General features: G+C 47.5%; 1 protein-coding gene across 3 annotated transcripts in view; it reads left to right on the forward strand.

Moving 5' to 3' along the window:
• ZBTB7C (zinc finger and BTB domain containing 7C) overlaps window positions 1–17,622 on the forward strand; it is a 250,850-nt gene that overhangs the window by 196,406 nt on the left and 36,822 nt on the right. For 2 of the 3 annotated variants that reach the window (XM_083402877.1, XM_083402876.1), the window contains one exon: window positions 11,919–12,072. The exons of the other annotated variant lie outside the window; for it this stretch is intronic. In XM_083402877.1, the coding sequence (XP_083259003.1) occupies window positions 12,020–12,072 (53 nt within the window). In that variant the 5' untranslated portion in view covers window positions 11,919–12,019. The remainder of the gene's footprint in view (window positions 1–11,918; window positions 12,073–17,622) is intronic. 3 annotated transcript variants of the gene reach the window in all.

Consider the following 17,622-nt stretch of genomic DNA (forward strand, 5'->3'; position numbering starts at 1 on the left):
CTTGCCCGAGTCATCTAGGTGCTGAAGCATGGTCAAAAGCAAGCAGGAATGGGAGTTGCTGGGGGCTTTCCATGACAAGTGGGCGGTGCAAATGTACCGTGACGGAAGCCAGAGCTCACAGAAATGCCGTTTACCTTCCTGCCACAGTGGTACCTTTTAATCTACTTGCACTGGTGTGCTTTCAAACTGATAGGTTGGCAGGAGCTGGGACCGAGCAACAGGAGCTCACTCCGTTGTGCGGATTCGTATCACCAACCTTCTGGTCGGCAAGCCCAAGAGGCTCAGTGGTTTAGACCACAGCGCCACCCGCATCCCACATGGTACAATCCCATGTGGGATTGTACCCGCATGGGGAGTAGTACCGTATTTTTCGCTCTATAGGACGCACTTTTCCCCCTCCAAAAATTAAGGGGAAATGTGTGTGCGTCCTATGGAGCGAATGCAGGCTCCTTGGCTTCAGCGATAGCATGCGAAGCCTCTGAAGCGCAGAGGGAGCGCTCCCTCTGCACTCCGAAGGCTTTGCCTTACTTTCGCTGAAGCCTGGAAAGTGAGAGGGGTCGGTGCGCACCGACCCCTCTCGCTCTCCAGGCTTCAGGGATAGCTGCCTGAAGCCTTTGGAGCGCAGCGGGAACTCGCGCTGCGCTCCGAAGGCTTCGGGTTCCTTTTGCTGAAGCCGGGAGAGCAAGACTCTCCCGGCTTCAGCAGAGAGGGAGAGCTGCGCAGCGCCCCTTCAGCCAAGCAGGAGGAGAAATGGAAGAGGCTCCGTTTCTCCTGCCACTTCGCTGAAGGGGCGCTGAGCAGAGAGGGGGAGAATATTTTTTTTCTTGTTCTCCCCCTCTAAAACAAGGTGCATCCTATGGTCAGGTGCGTCCTATAGAGCGAAAAATACGGTAGATGGTTGATGGAGGGACTGTGGGTGTGAGGCAGAGAAATGTCGGTCTCCCAAGGTGAGAGGCTGTAAAGAGAATGGAAAGATCCCAGATGAGAGCTGGGAGGGTCTGCTACCATCTGTGGATGGTAAGATCTAGGAGCTACCTTTAAGAGAAGGCTCTGTATTTTATTTGTGCTTTTTGTAGCTGTTTTTTATTCACATTGGTTATCCATAGCTGATTGTATTGTGAAAACCAGGGGTCAGCAAACTTTTTCAGCAGGGGGCCGGTCCACTGTCCCTCAGACCTTGTGGGGGGCCGGACTATATTTTGAAGAAAAAAATGAACGAATTCCTATGCTCCACAAATAACCCAGAGATGCATTTTAAATAAAAGCACACATTCTACTCATGTAAAAACACCAGGCAAGCCCCACAAATAACCCAGAAATGCATTTTAAATTAAAGGGCACATTCTACTCATGTAAAAACATGCTGATTCTGGGACCGTCCACGGGCCGGATTTAGAAGGCGATTGGGCCGGATCCGGCCCCCGGGCCTTAGTTTGCGTACCCATGGTGAAAACCTTTAAGAAGGATCCTCTCCTTACCCCTCGCTCCAACTTCTGAGATTTTACGGGGCGTTACCCACACAGTTTTGACACTGCTTTCTCGGACATAAAGGCTGGAAACTCCATTTTTTAAAAACGGGAAATTCTCACAGTTCCTCAGGAAGCTGAATCCTGCCTGACAGTTCTGGACTTTTGCAGTGTTTCTCCAGCACTGCAGCCTAAGCCCAGACCCTGGGATACAGCCACAGCATCACATGCCCAATGGCATCATAGCACTACACTAGCTCCCTTGTGCATCAGAGGGTTTTCATGTGACATGTCAGGAAAGATCGACTAGATGGACTGCAGACTTTGACTTCACTGCAACCACCACCTCCTCCTCCTCCTCCTTTCAATGCCCAAATTAGGCTGAATGGATTCATCCAGACACTGGAGTTCAAATTTCATTGCCATAGAAAAGGCTTTTTCTAGGAGTTTGAGGAACAAACCACCTAGTGAGCTGTCTCTCTCTCTCTCTTTAAAATTGCAGCTTCAAATTTTAAGTGCAATTGTAAAAATAAATAAATAAACAGAGAGGAAGCAACCGCAGTCTTTGCCGTGAATTAAATGGAGGAGAGGGTGGAGTGGGATACAGTTTTGTTGAGAGTGGGGTAGGGAAAATGTAAGTGAAAACCAGTGGCGTAGCGTGGGGGGTGCAGGGGGGGCCGGCCGCACCAGGCGCAACATCTGGGGGTTAGGGTTAGGGGGCGCAAATCCACGGGTTAGGGGGCGCAAATTACTTGCCTTGCCCCGGGTGCTGACAACCCACGCTACGCCACTGGTGAAAACCATCCAAATGCATTCTGGAATCTGCATTTAACCAGGCCACAGGTTCTTCTCAGATGCAAAACAGCTTTGGTGGGTCTTGAGGAACGCCATAGAATTACTTAGCATGGTATCTTGAGAAATGGATCTGTTCTCTCCTGAACCAAAGCTTAGCCTGCCTCAAAGTGTTGTTGTGGTGATTGTGTGAGGAGTGTGGAGGACCATGTACGGCACCTCGAGAGAAAAGTAGGGTTTAAATGCAATAAATAAACAAAATAATCAAAGGGCTACATCTTGAATTTTTTTCATCAGTATGGATCCTTAAAGCCTGCCCTTTCAGATTTCATTTTTGATGCCATTTTGGAGTAATAACGCATTTGTTTAATTATTATTCAGTATATATCCTGCTCTTCCTCACAGTCTTTTAGGCACCCTGGTCCCAAACTCTATAGGGCTTTGGATGCCAGAAGCATGAATGGCATGCAAAAAAATGTGGAAGAGATGCACATAAAAACACACAAATTCACACACTGATGCAAAAGTGAGACAAACTGGAGATTATAAAAATGAGAAAATGCAATTGCCAGATTTGTTCATAGCTATACTGAAGTCTTGGGAGGAATGCAAACCATTTGTCAAATCTTAAGTTTTCTCTTCCTAGTTGAGAGTATATACCATGGGGCTTGCTATAATCACGAGTCTCTGAAAACCTCAGCAGTGATTATATTATGGATGTTGCGCTGAACAAATGTGCTTCTCAGTCTACAGATTGTAATTGGCACAAAACTGATTCTCCTCTGAAAGGCGATCCTGGGTGGGTGAGCTTTGTGCTAGAAGTAAAACAATGTTGAGTAAGTACAGAGCTGTTAGTTTAACATCAGTGATATATGACATGGGTTCACCAAAAGTACATTGCACCAGATAGACTTTTATTTTTAATATTTTAAGAGAGAGAGAGAGGAGGAGGCGGCGGAGGAGGAAACAAAGAAGAAATTATCTGATTTATTCTGGATGGGAAGTGTGGCTTGATCAAAATGTTGTGGTTTTTTTTAATAATTAATTTTTATTCTATTTCCAATATACATTCCATCCATGTTTAACATCCACTTCTAACATATACATCTTTTGGACTTCCCTCAGCCTATCTGACAATTTTCCATATTATCACTATTACTCACATTTCTTAAATTTATATTGCGCTTTAACAATCTTAATCTTGTCATATCTTTTAAGCAACATTTCTATCAATCATTTTCACAGAGCTTCTTGAAAGCCAACAAGCATTAATTGCTCCTCACATACATTTTTTATATACGCTGTAAATTTATTCCAGTCCTCGATGAATCTCTGATCGCGTTGGTTCCGAATTTTTCCCGTTAATTTGTCCTTTTCTGCATATTCAATCAGTTTCATTCTCCATTCTTCCCTCGTCGGCATTTCTTCCTGTTTCCATTTCTGGGCCATCAAAATTCTTGCGGCTTGATCAAAATGTTTGATTACAGCAACACAGAGTGAGCAGATTATTATTATTATTATTATTATTATTATTATTATTATTATTATTATTATTATTAATATACTGCCTTATACCCTCAGGTCTCAGGGCGGTTCACAGGATAAAATCAGAATATAAAACTACAAAATACATATATAAAAACAACAGCGACCACCCAATAACACACACCCCAAACACATTTTAAAATGGCATAAGGTGTCAATCAAATCAAATAATGAAATAGAAAGTCAAAGATAGAGGTACTACATACTGGACTAAGAGTGAGTTGAAGGGAAGAAGATTGGAGGATACGCCAAGGAGCGAAGTTTTGAGCCAGCAGAGCTTGGTTCTTCCGTTTGTACGTGCATTTGGTTGATCCTGCAAGTTATGCATGTGTAGGAGCTGAGTCTTTCAAAGCATCTGTATTGTCAGAGTTGCCAGCCACAGGGACAGCTTTAACGTCTGGGAAAGGATAGCAAGAATTTCCTTTCAAAAACGTCAACTGGACAAATGGGTCTGATCTTAGCACCTAAGGGCTTCTTCACCCAACACAATACATTAACATGTCTCTGAAAGCCTCTTCCTATGGGCCTCAGAGCGCCCTTGTGCTTATTTCCTTGGAAACTGGGGAGAGCCAGTGTGGTGTAGTGGTTAAGAGCGGTAGTCTCCTAATCTGGGGAACCGGGTTCGCGTCTCCGCTCCTCCACCTGCAGCTGCTGGGTGACCTTAGGCCAGTTACACTTCCTTGAAGTCTCTCAGCCCCACTCACCTCACAGAGTGTTTGTTGTGGGGGAGGAAGGGAAAGGAGAATGTCAGCCGGTTTGAGACTCCTTAAAGGGAGTGAAAGGCGGGATATCAAATCCAAACTCTTCTTCTTCTACTCGATAAAAGGTGACAGGCAAGTGAGTGGATCATGGCGGGCAAGGGGAGCTCAGGCCTTGGCCTCCCAGCAAATCCCGTTTGCCACCCTTAGGTAAAGGTAAAGAGACCCCTGACCATTAGGTCCAGTCGTGGCCGACTCTGGGGTTGAGGCGCTCATCTCGTTTTATTGGCCAAGGGAGACGGCGTACAGCTTCCGGTTCATGTGGCCAGCATGACTAAGCCGCTTCTGGCGAACCAGAGCAGCGCACGGAAACGCCGTTTACCTTCCTGCCAGAGTGGTACCTATTTATCTACTTGCACTTTGACGTGCTTTCAAACTGCTAGGTTGGCAGGAGCAGGGACCGAGCAACGGGAGCTCACCCTGTCGCAGGGATTCGAACCGCGACCTTCTGATTGGCAAGTCCTAGGCTCTGTGGTTTAACCCACAGCACCACCTGCATCCCGTGCCACCCTTGCTTTATGCCAACTCAACAAGACAGGTTACCCCAATGTTACAGGTGAGGGAGCTGAGGCAGAAAGAGAGGCTTGCTGCGTGAGTTCATGGCAGGCTGTTGTAGCTGGCAGTCGGGCTGGGGAGACAATGGAGGAGGGAGCCTTTGGGGGTGAGGTCAAACTGTTGGAAGGTTGTAGCACCTGCTGTGGCTATAGATGGGAGAGACATGAGAGAGACATGTTTTGTTGCAGCTGGGGCAGATGAAGGCATCCAGTTGTGCTACTGCAGATGCCCCATGGCATTTCTTCTCTCTGCGGTCATTTCTCCTCTAGTCACTGCTATGGATGCACAACTTGACCGCTTGTCTTCAGGCACTGTGGTCTTCAAGGGATTCTCACAGGGCAGGGTTAATGTTGCCAGCCTTCCCGTCCCGTCTGCAGACATCTTTGTAACGCAGAGTTGGTCTGCCAATGGGCCTGGTGCCTGAAGCCAGCTCCCCGTAGAACAAGTCCTTGGAGATCCTTGTTAGGATATTTCCGTCCCACCTTAAAAGGGAGCAGGATGTTTGTGTCACCGCCTGCGTATTTCCTGTTTCACAGGATGTTTATGTTGTGTCTTTGCTTTCGTTTCTCCTCTCTCTCACTGCCGGAAACTCTCAAGCAGGCAGTCATGGTTTTTCTTTGTTCTGATCAACGCTGAATAAACTTGGAAATCATGCTCTCCTGTGTGCATCTTTCGCTGTGCGAACTCTACTGATAAGAGCGTGCATCAGTTCTGGAATGTGCCAAAGCTATTTCTGGAGCTCCTGTCGCTAATTGCTGATACTGCGTGTCTGTGGGAGATCGATGGGTGTCCGGAGACGACGTGGAGTCAAGATGGACTATGTCTCCCTGGCAGTATCCCAACACCTTCTGTTTTGTGGACACGGCCAAGTCAGTGTAGACATCTCTGAGACAGGAGTGCGAATATGCTGGGACTGTTTGAGACTCATGGCAGGCAACTTGCTGAAAATGAGGATTTCCTGAGTCATCCCTCAGATCGCTTAACCACAACGTTGCACCAGCTTGATCTCCTTTCTAGTAAATCCCTACCTTGGCTGGATAAGCATATTGATTTTTTGTGTACGTGTGTTGTTTTTATCCAGTGGCACTCACAGAGCTGAACACAGAAGCCTCAACAGGAGCACATGAGACATGTACTCAAAACATTGCAATTCATTTAGTCACTAAGGTGAAAGGCAGGTTGATTTATCCTGAATTCTCGTCCCATTAAAGGAGGGCAGCTGGCAGAACCCAACACTATCAGGGCTGCTGAGTTGCAGGTGGAACCTGAGCCCCAGGCAAAGGAAATCTATTTTTGCAGGTCTCTAAGGATTACACGGGAGAGTAACATTTTCTTCCTTTTCCCTGCTTCTCACCCTGTTCAAGAATGAGAATTGTGAAAAGCAACGGGCATTTTCGTCTCCTCGCTTGTTCACATAGCTTCCTTAACTGTGGTACAGTGTCTGGAATCCTTCAGGACAAAGGCCTCAAAGCAAAATCCAAGCCTGTTATATAGATTGGCGACATGCCAGACATGCCAGGGGTGCGTTTGGGATGTGAGGCTGAAATCAGTGTGTAGGTAAAAGGTAAAGGACCCCTGGACGGTTCAGTCCAGTCAAAGGCGACTATGGGGTTGCGGTGCTCATCTCGCCTTCAGGCCGAGGGAGCCAGCGTTTTTCCACCGACAGTTTTCCAGGTCATGTGGCCAGCAGGACCAAACCGCTATTGCTGCACAGAACACCAGGACGGAAATCAGAGTGCATGGAAACACTGTTTATTTTATTTTATTTATTTTATTTTATTTTATTTTTGGCAACTGCTTCATCAGGCTAGTCCTACACATTGAGTTCTTTGTTGGTTGTTATTTTGTCTCTTTGAATAAAGAGTCAACTTACTGCTCATCTCGGAGTCTCTGTGCTGAACCAGCCCTGACATGAGAGTTTGTTAGGCAGCTCCTTGTGGAGCTACTGTTAGAATCATAGAATCATAGAGTTGGAAGAGACCACAAGGGTCATCGAGTCCAACCCCCTGCCAAGCAGGAAACACCATCAGAGCACTCCTGACATATGGTTGTCAAGCCTCTGCTTAAAGACCTCCAAAGAAGGAGACTCCACCACACTCCTTGGCAGCAAATTCCACTGTCGAACAGCTCTTACTGTCAGGAAGTTCTTCCTAATGTTTAGGTGGAATCTTCTTTCTTGTAGTTTGGATCCATTGCTCCGTGTCCGCTTCTCTGGAGCAGCAGAAAACAACCTTTCTCCCTCCTCTATGTGACATCCTTTTATATATTTGAACATGGCTATCATATCACCCCTTAACCTCCTCTTCTCCAGGCTAAACATGCCCAGCTCCCTTAGCCGTTCCTCATAAGGCATCGTTTCCAGGCCTTTGACCATTTTGGTTGCCCTCCTCTGGACACGTTCCAGTTTGTCAATGTCCTTCTTGAACTGTGGTGCCCAGAACTGGACACAGTACTCCAGGTGAGGTCTGACCAGAGCAGAATACAGTGGCACTATAACTTCCCTTGATCTAGACGCTATACTCCTATTGATGCAGCCCAGAATTGCATTGGCTTTTTTAGCTGCCGCGTCACACTGTTGACTCATGTCAAGTTTGTGGTCAACCAAGACTCCTAGATCCTTTTCACATGTACTGCTCTCAAGCCAGGTGTCACCCATCTTGTATTTGTGCCTCTCATTTTTTTTGCCCAAGTGCAATACTTTACATTTCTCCCTGCTAAAATTCATCTTGTTTGTTTTGGCCCAGTTCTCCAATCTGTCAAGGTCGTTTTGAAGTGTGATCCTGTCCTCTGGGGTGTTAGCCACCCCTCCCAGCTTGGTGTCATCTGCAAATTTGATCAGGATGCCCTTGAGTCCATCATCCAAGTCGTTGATAAAGATGTTGAATAAGACCGGGCCCAAGACAGAACCCTGTGGCACCCCACTAGTCACTCTTCTCCAGGATGAAGAGGAACCACTGATGAGCACCCTTTGGGTCCGGTCAGTCAGCCAGTTACAAATCCACTGAGTGGTAGCATAGTCAAGACCGCATTTTACCAGCTTCTTTACAAGAATATCATGGGGCACCTTGTCAAATGCCTTGCTGAAATCAAGGTAGACTACATCCACTGCGTTCCCTTCATCTACCAGGCTTGTAATTCTGTCAAAAAATGAGATCAGGTTCGTCTGACATGACTTATTTTTCAGAAATCCATGCTGACTATTGGTGATCACAGCATTCCTTTCTAGGTGCTCACTGATTGTTTGCTTAATGATCTGCTCCAGAATCTTCCCTGGTATTGATGTCAGACTGACTGGGCGGTAATTATTTGGGTCCTCTCTTTTCCCCTTTTTGAAAATAGGGACAACATTTGCCCTCCTCCAGTCTGCCGGGACTTCGCCTGTTCTCCAGGAATTCTCAAAGATGATTGCCAGTGGTTCTGAGATCACATCTGCCAGTTCTTTTAATACTCTTGGATGCAGTTCATCTGGCCCTGGAGACTTGAATACATCTAAACTAGCCAAGTATTCTTGTACTATCTCCTTAGTTATTCTGGGCTGTGTTTTCTCTACTGAATCATTTGCTCCAAATTCTTCAGGTCGGGCATTGTTTTCTTTATCGGAGAAGACTGAGGCAAAGAAGGCATTGAGGAGTTCAGCCCTTTCTGTGTCCCCTGTTTGCATTTCACCATCTTCTCCTCTGAGTGACCCCACTGTTTCTTTGTTCTTCCTTTTGCTACGAACATACCCATAAAAGCCTTTTTTGTTGCTTTTAACCTCTCTAGCAAGCCTGAGTTCATTCTGTGCTTTAGCTTTTCTGACTTTGTGTCTACACGTGCTGGCTATTTGTTTGAATTCCTCTTTGGTGGTTTCCCCCCTTTTCCATTTTTTGTACACATCCTTTTTTAATCTTAACTCCGTTAAAAGTTCTTTAGATAGCCACCCTGGCTTCTTTAGGCACCTTCCATGTTTCCGTCTCATTGGTATTGCCTGAAGTTGTGCCTTTACTATCTCCCTCTTAACAAACTCCCAGCCATCATGAACTCCCTTTCCTTTTAGTATTACTGTCCATGGGATCTCACCCAGCACTTCCCTAAGTTTTATGAAGTCAGCTTTCTTAAAGTCAAGAAATTGAGTCCTAGTATGCTTGGCTGCTCCTTTCCGCTGTATAGTAAACTTCAGAAGAGCATGATCACTTGCGCCTAATGATCCTTCCACTTCTACCCCATTAACCAGAGTCCCCTGGAAAGAGGGATTGACGGTTAAACCACTTTTGGGAGATGCTCCCTAACTAAACAGCTTGGGAATTTTGGCATGGTCCCTTGGGGCAAAGCAGCTCCTTCGGTTCGGTTACTTTCCCCCCCATTATTAGTGGCTGTCAGTTACACCCTGTTGGCAGAAACCAAACAAAGCCTTATCTTGGGTGTAATAAAGTTCTCAATCATTGGGGGATTATTGTCCCAGAGCATTCTGCGGAATTAAAGATGGCAAGTGGGAGGAACACTGGTGAGTTTCACACACACACCTATCCTAAAAACGTGCCACACCTCCTAAATAGGGTGACCCCGTGTCCTGCTGCCAGTGAGCTACCGGGCCCAGCTCAAAGTGTTAGTACTAGAGTTGTTGTTGTTTAGCTGTTTAGTCATGTCCAACTCTTCGTGACCCCCTGGACCAGAGCACACCAGGCACTCCTGTCTTCCACTGCCTCCCACAGTTTGGTCAAACTCATGCTGTTAGCTTCGAGAAAACTGTCCAACCCAGTGGCGTAGCGTGGGGGGGTGCAGGGGGGGCTGGCCGCACCGGGCGCAACATCTGGGGGGGGGGCGCTCGCACTCGCAGTGCTAAAATCCAGGGGTTAGGGGGCGCAAATTACTTGCCTTGCCCCGGGTGCTGACAACCCACGCTACGCCACTGGTCCAACCATCTCGTCCTCTGTCGTCCCTTTCTCCTTGTGCCCTCCATCTTTCCCAACATCAGGGTCTTTTCCAGGGAGTCTTCTAGAGTACAAATCCCTAAGTTGCTTGGGACTTAAGTACCTAAAAAGTATGTTTGTGTAGTTGGCATCTGTCTATCTCAGGAGACAATAGAGGAGTGGGCCTTTGGGGGTGAAGTTGAACGGTTGGGGAGTTACAGCACCTGCTGTGGCTGTAGAGGCTGACATGGAAGAGACATGTTTTGTTGCAGCTGAGGCAAATGAAGGCGTCTGGTTGTGCTGCTGCAGTTGCGCCATGGATTTTCTTTTCTCTGTGCTCCTTCCGGTGGTCATTCCTCCTCTGGTCAATGCAGTGGAAACACGACTTGACAGCCTGTCTCCAGGCACTGCAGTGGTCTGCAAGGGATTCCCACATGGAAGGGTTAATGTTGCCAGCCTTCATGTCATGTTTACAGACATCTCTATAACACAGAGTTGATCTGCCAACAGGCCTAGTGCCTGAAGCCAGCTCCCCATAGAGCGTGTCTTTGCGGATCCTGCCATCTTTTATTATATATTATTATTAATAATAATTTATTATTTATACCCCGCCCATCTGGCTGGGTTTCCCCAGCCACTCTGGGCAGCTCCCAACAGAATATTAAACAGAATAAAACATCAACCATTGAAAACTTCCCTAAACAGGGCAGTCTTCAGGTGTCTTTTAAAAGTCAGGTAGTTGTTTATTTCCTTGACATCTGATGGGGGGGGGCATTCCACAGGGAGGGCACCACCACCAAGAAGGCCCTCTGCCTGGTTCCCTGAAACCTCACTTCTTGCAGGGAGGGAACCGCCAGAAAGCCCTCGGAGCTGGACCTCAGCATCCAGGCAGAACAGTGGAGGTGGACGCGCTCCTTCAGGTATACAGACCCGAGGCCATTTAGGGCTTTAAAGGTCAGCACCAAAACTTTGAATTGTGCTCAGAAACATACTGGGAGCCAACGTAGATCTTTCAGGACCAGTGTAATATGGTCTCGGCAGCTGCTCCCAGTCACCAGTCTAGCTATATACATGTTCGTACTAAAAGTTCTGTGAACTAAGAGAGTGCCTTCCCCAATATTTCACACCCCACAATTGGCAGGTGAGGTCTTTTTGCTGGTGCCACTTGGTTGGCTGCCTAGATGCTGTTGACCCATGACGGGGCCTTTTCAGTGGTGGCTCCCCATTTGCAGAACAAGGTGTGCCCCTCATTGTTGAATTTTTGGAGGAATCTCAATACATTCTTTCTTACCCAGGCATTTGAGGGCTGGAAAATACTTTTGCTGGCTGCTGTTTGAGAGAATACTTTAAAACTGTTTTTAGAATGCTTTTTAAATGTTGTTGTTGTTTGCTGTCCTGCAAATCTTTGGGAGGAAGTGTGGGGTATAGATTGATTGATTGACTGAATAGATAGATAGATAAACGTCCCATCTTACAGTTGTGCATTTGGTTCTCCCTCACGCTCATCATTAAAAAAAAAAATCATTTGCTTCCTATCGGTCGAACAGTCCAATTTATCCTTTCGAGCGTTCAGCCTACCCCACAAAGTGTCCTCGTATAAACACAGGCTCTGGCTCTGACATTGGCCCACGTTGCCAAGAGTCTTGTTGACAGACAGGAAGACTCACCCAGCTGCGGGTTCGAAATGAGGGACCTTGGGCCGGAGAACGGGCGTTCATCCTGTCCTCAGTTTTTGACAAAGCTCAGCAAATACTGTGGTCAGCTGGCAGCCGAGGTTAAGGCTGCTCTCACAGAGAATCCTCAGGGAAACTGCTAGTTTTGTCAAAAGGGTGTTTTTTATTTTATTTGTGAAGATTGCCAGGTGTTTCTCCTGAGCAGGAACCTCAAAATTCACCTCAGAATTTTCCCTTCAGGTAAAATTCGGCGGCAGCTCAAGCCCCAGGTCTAACAACAGTGGCCGCAGTGTGGAGAGTTTATTTACCATCCCGTTAACTCCGATGCTGCTCAGAGATAGATGAGATCCACTGGACAGTCCTCAACTAGCAACCTGTTACCTGAGAGCCCCAGGTAAGAATATGTGAAACTCCCCCCCCCATTTTTTCAGGGTGGGGGTGCTTAATTTAAATTGAGCAGTAAATGTGCATAAAAAAATGGACACTGGGCGTGTTCAGCGGGCCTCCTGGAGAATGTGCACACCACCTACCCATGAAGAGGGAATTGTACACATTTCCCAGTCAATGTGCATAATCTCCAAGAGATTATGCATTCTCCGGCCAATATGCATCACTACCAACAGACTTTGGGGTAGGCTTGGGAGTTGTGGGTGGGCAGTGCGCCGGGTGCCACCCCCCTCAGTGAGGGCACCCAGGGTGGCCCACCCCCACCGCCCCCCTTCCTGTGCCCCTGGTTACCCCCAAGCTAAGGAGATAAGTAGGCATACAACCTTTAGAAGACATCTGAAGGCAGTCTGTATAGGGGAGCTGTTAAAAAAATGTTAATAATAATAATAATAATAATAATAATAATAATAATAATTTATTTGTACCCCGCCCATCTGGCTGTCTTTCCCCAGCCACTCTGGGTGGCTTCCATAGAAACAAAAAATACAGTAAAATATCACAGATTAAAAACTTCCCTGAACAGGGCTGCCTTAAGATGTCTTCTAAATGTCAGGTAGTTATTTATCGCTTTGACATCTGATGGGAGGGCGTTCCACAGGGCGGGCGGCACTACCGAGAAGGTCCTCTGCCTGGTTCCCTGTAGCTTTGCTTCTCGCAATGAGGGAACCGCCAGAAGGCTCTCGGAGCTAGACCTCAGTGTCCGGGCAGAACGATGGGAGTGGAGACGCTCCTTCAGGTATACTGGACCGAGACCGTTTAGGGCTTTAAAGGTCAACACCAGCACTTTGAATTGTGCTCGGAAACGTACTGGGAGCCAATGTAGGTCTTTCAAGACCAGTGTTATGTGGTCTCGGCGGCTGCCCCCAGTCACCAGTCTAGCTGCCGCATTCTGGATTAGTTGTAGTTTAATGTTTTATTATGCTTTTATATATGTTGGAAGCCGCCCAGAGTGCCTAGGGCAACACAGCCAGAAGGGTGGGCTATAAATATCATCATCATGGAATAGGCCGTCCCTATTTTCATCTGAGAAATGTTGCGGGGTATGTGTGTGTCTGAAAAGCAGTCTTACTCTGCATCTGTGCTGGGCCTGGGGGTAACCCGTGAAACTCAGTCCAGGTCCGGTCCAGAATCCGAAGGTTCTGCTGGGAGTCAGATCTCAGGCAGGGTCTAGCATACAGCAATGTTGCTCCTGCAACCTGGGGCGGGGTCCGACAGCCTTTTATCTCTGTCGGGGTAACGGCTGGTCCTGATCCCCCGGCGACTCACCTCCCTGTTTCGCCCGAAGGCGAGCACTCCTCCTGCGAGTACTCAGGTCTCTCCTTCTCTCAGACCTGAGTCTCTGCAGCTCAGGAGACATCGGTGGGTTACTAGACCTCAGCCTCCCCTGACCCGACCAGTAGTGGAGCAGCTGTAAGTGATGGCCCAGCTGAAGGCAACAAGGTCATCCCCACATCTGGAGCCAGGGCAGGCTCAGGCCCCTGACTCGGCCCAGCTGGTTCTTGTTGCAGGGGAACCTGTGCAGACTGGATCAGGCCCTAGCCTTGGTTCAGATGATGCCTGAGGCAAAGGATCCGGTGCAGACTGAGACTCCTCTGGTTCCGAATCCGAGCCTGAGTCCCCGGCCATCACACCATCCATGAATGTAGTCTTCAGAGTGGGGGCAAGCATCGGATTGAATGCAAAGTCTCACCCAGATCCATCGATCGGATCACAAGGGGGCAAAACTGAGGAGGCTGCTTTGGTGATATTGAGGGGGTTGTCTTCGTAGTTACTAAAGTAAATGAGAGAAAAAAGGAGCAACTTGCCCCGAATGATATGTTTTCTGCTGTCCCGAACCTTTCAAAAAATGGTGTGCCATCTCTCTTTCCACACTCCCACCCCCACACCAGTTTATGGGGCCTTTTTATACTCCTCCCCACCTTACAATACGAGCCAGTAATTCTCCTCAGGGAACTTTAATTCGGAATGGAGCAGAGGGAATTGGAAGCAATAAAATCTGGAACCAGCAGCAGGGCTGGGCGATGGGATGAAGAGCAAAGGAAGCCAAAAGCTGGACTTGAGGAGGAGTATGTGGGGGAGAGAGAGAAAGAGAAGGGGAAATTGTGGGCTGGACCTCTGGAAAATTTTCTTGCATGGTAAGGTCAATAAAACTTCCCTTCCAAGGGAAGTGGTGTGTGTTCCCTGCAGCTGGAGTGGTTCAGGCGCATCCTTGGAAAAACACGGTGCGGGAGGAGGGCAATGCTTGAATTTGTAGGGAACAATCCTGTCTTGGCAGGGGACGCACTGGGTGTGCTAACAGGTCCCTTCCTTATTATATATATGCGTGTGTTTATCATTAAATATCTACAATTAAGAAACCCTCTTTCACACTCTTGCCTAGAGACTCTGTCCGGGGCTTGCCTGTACCTGCTTTTAATCCAACCGTAAACCTGCTCAGACGCTCCGTGGCTTCCTCGCTTGCATTGTTTCCTGTGCCCCACACCCAGCCCTGATAGAAAGATAACTCCCCTTACACACACACACACACACACACACAGAGGTCCCACCCTCCTCTCGGTGACTCAGTCCTTCAGGCTGAGAGCTGCAGCCGTGTGGGCACATATGTTTCTGATTTAATGTGCCAACACGCCAACCTCAGCTTCCCCTTCGTTCCTCCCTGAGGGCTTTGCGTTGTGATTTCTCTCCCCCCCCCCCCCGGTTTGTATATATATAATTTGCTTTTGAAAAACACGCCTACGGCCCTTCCCCATCCTTTTTCTCCTCACCTTCCCCCCCCCCATTCCACCCGTCTCCCTTTCTGTGTTTTTTTCTTTTCTCTTCCTGTGGCGAGTGGCCTATTTTAGGGTTTTCTCGACAAATCCTGACAGCTTCTGAGGACAGGACGCTGTCCAGGTTCGTCCGGCCTGAGGCGCTCTCTGGGCAGCTTTGAGCCAAACCAGTTTTCTGTGGGTACGCCAGTCTCATATTCTGCAGAGTTTTCAGTCAGGAAGGAAACCCACCCATTGAGTCTGCTGTCAAACAGGGTTTTATATATGTATATTTATATCCTCTTTGGGGACAGGGCAAGAGAGAATTGGCCTGACAGAATGAAATAAAGATCTGCTTAGTTGAAGCACCTTTCCCAGGAGACAAGCTTAAAGCAGCCTTGTCTGACCTGATGCCCTTCAGGTGTCCTGAATGCCTTGCAGACTGCAACTCACACAAGCCCCAGCCAGTTTAGCCAGTGGTCAGGGATGATGGGAGTTGTGGTCCAAAACAACTGAAGCCTGGGCTAAGAATTTAGTGCCTTTTTCAGGTTTAGCAGAAAAGGGACTGAGGCTGTGGTCCTGTTTCCACTTACCTGGACTCAGTGAGACTTATGTACAGTCATACCTCGGGTTGAAGTAGCTTCGGGATGAGTATTTTCAGGTTGCGCACTGCGGTGACCCGGAAGTAATGGAGCATGTTACTTCCGGGTTTCGCCGCTCACGCATGCACAGACGGTCAAAATGACGTCACGCGCATGCACGGAAGTGGCAAATCGCGACCCGTGCATGTGCAGACGCGGGTTGCGTTCGCTTCTGGATGCGAACGGGGCTCTGGAATGGATCCCGTTCGTATCCACAGATACCACTGTATAGGACTGGTGAGAAACTTGGTTGAATTCACTTTCGAGGCAAACCAAATTTGCACTTTCTGAAGCAATGCATAAATGGAAAATACAGCCATCCTTTGAAATTTGCACTGCTCCGAATTTTGCTGAATTTTCACAAGGACTTTTTAAAAACAACAACAACAACAACAAAAAGATAGCAAACTGATGTGTCAATGAAGAGAACCAAACTTAAGACTGGAAAAATGAGAAACTGAAAGAAACCCAGGGTTGGATTAACCATTAAGCAAAATAAGCACATGCTTAGGGCATCAAGGAAAGGGGAGACACCATAGAAATTTCCCATTGCCGGATTTTTAACATTGACGGTCACAAATTGCACAGCTGAACATTCATTTTCTCAGCTAAAGTATACTAAAAATCCCAACAGAACAACTATGCAACAAGGCAGGCTGTGTGCCTCATATTTACTAAGTATTGAAGCAGATTTGTTTTGAGGATCTGATCAAAGACTTTGCAATTAGAAAAAGTAAGAGAATCCCCCCCCCCCCCCAGATATAAACAAAGTGGAAGTATATACAAATAAACATCATTTTCCATCTTTCTGTAGGTTTTGTTTCATTTCAAAAAATAAAATTTTATTTTAAGGTTGTTTATACAGTGGTACCTCGGGTTAAGAACTTAATTTGTTCTGGAGGTCCGTTCTTAACCTGAAACTGTTCTTAACCTGAGGTACCACTTTAGCTAATGGGGCCTCCTGCTGCCGCCGCAACGCCACCACATGATTTCTGTTCTCATCCTGAAGCAAAGTTCTTAACCCGAGGTACTATTTCTGGGTTAGTGGAGTCTGTAACCTGAAGTGTCTGTAACCTGAAGCGTCTGTAACCCGAGGTACCACTGTATTTTGAATTAGATATATATGGGGGCACCAAAATCCTGTAAGCACTTGGGGCCTCCAAATGTTTTAATCCGGCCCTGCAGAAACCAAAATGGGTGGATTCATCCATCCCTGATCTACAGATATAAAATAGGAAGAGATATTCTCATTGTTGTCTACAACTGCCCACTGAGTGTACAATCAGCGGCAAACCTGAGTTTGCAATGTGTGGAACAGACCTCTGTGTTCTCACCTTCAGTGGTGAAATGCCCTCCTCTCCTTGCACCATGCCAGGAAGGCAGAGCCGCCAGCTTAGGAAGGGCAGCCTCAAAGTCTGAGGGCCATGGAGTCTGATGGCAAGAGAGCCTGAAATCCCAGCTGCGCTCTGTGTTTGCCAAATGAGAAAAGGCTGGGCGCTCTGCCATGCTAGAGAGAGCCGCAGACTGATCCCTGGAAGTTAGCAGCCAGGAAGGTGGAAGCTGGCAACCAGCCTCCCACGCACCGAGTTCTGTCCATAGGGGCTGGAAATTCTGCCGCGGACGTGTTTCCAGGTGAAATCTGAGGAAGGAAGAAAGACATCAGTGGAAAAACCTGGCCCTCAAGGCCTCCAGGATGCCAAGGGCCTTTGGAGACAACAAGCGCGAGCCTTTAGAAAAGATCTCCGGGCTCGCAGGGGAATGTTGCTATTCAAACTGGGTAGAACGCGAGATAATTTAATCCCAAAATATATGACGAGGGCAGCATATGCCCTGAAAGTAAGTTATTACATGAGCACTGTTCCACAGCATTTGATATTTTCATTTACATACAGTGGTACCTCGGGTTACAGACGCTTCAGGTTTCATACGCTTCAGGTTACAGACTCCGCTAACCCAGAAATAGTACCTCGGGTTAAGAAATTTGCTTCAGGATGAGAACAGAAATCGTGCAGCGGCGGCAGCGGGAGGCCACATTAGCTAAAGTGGTGCTTCAGGTTAAGAACGGACCTCCGGAACCAATTAAGTACTTAACCTGAGGTACCACTGTAC

The sequence above is a fragment of the Podarcis tiliguerta genome, assembly GCF_965153285.1.
Source record: "Podarcis tiliguerta genome assembly, chromosome: 11".
Lineage (NCBI taxonomy): Eukaryota > Metazoa > Chordata > Lepidosauria > Squamata > Lacertidae > Podarcis > Podarcis tiliguerta.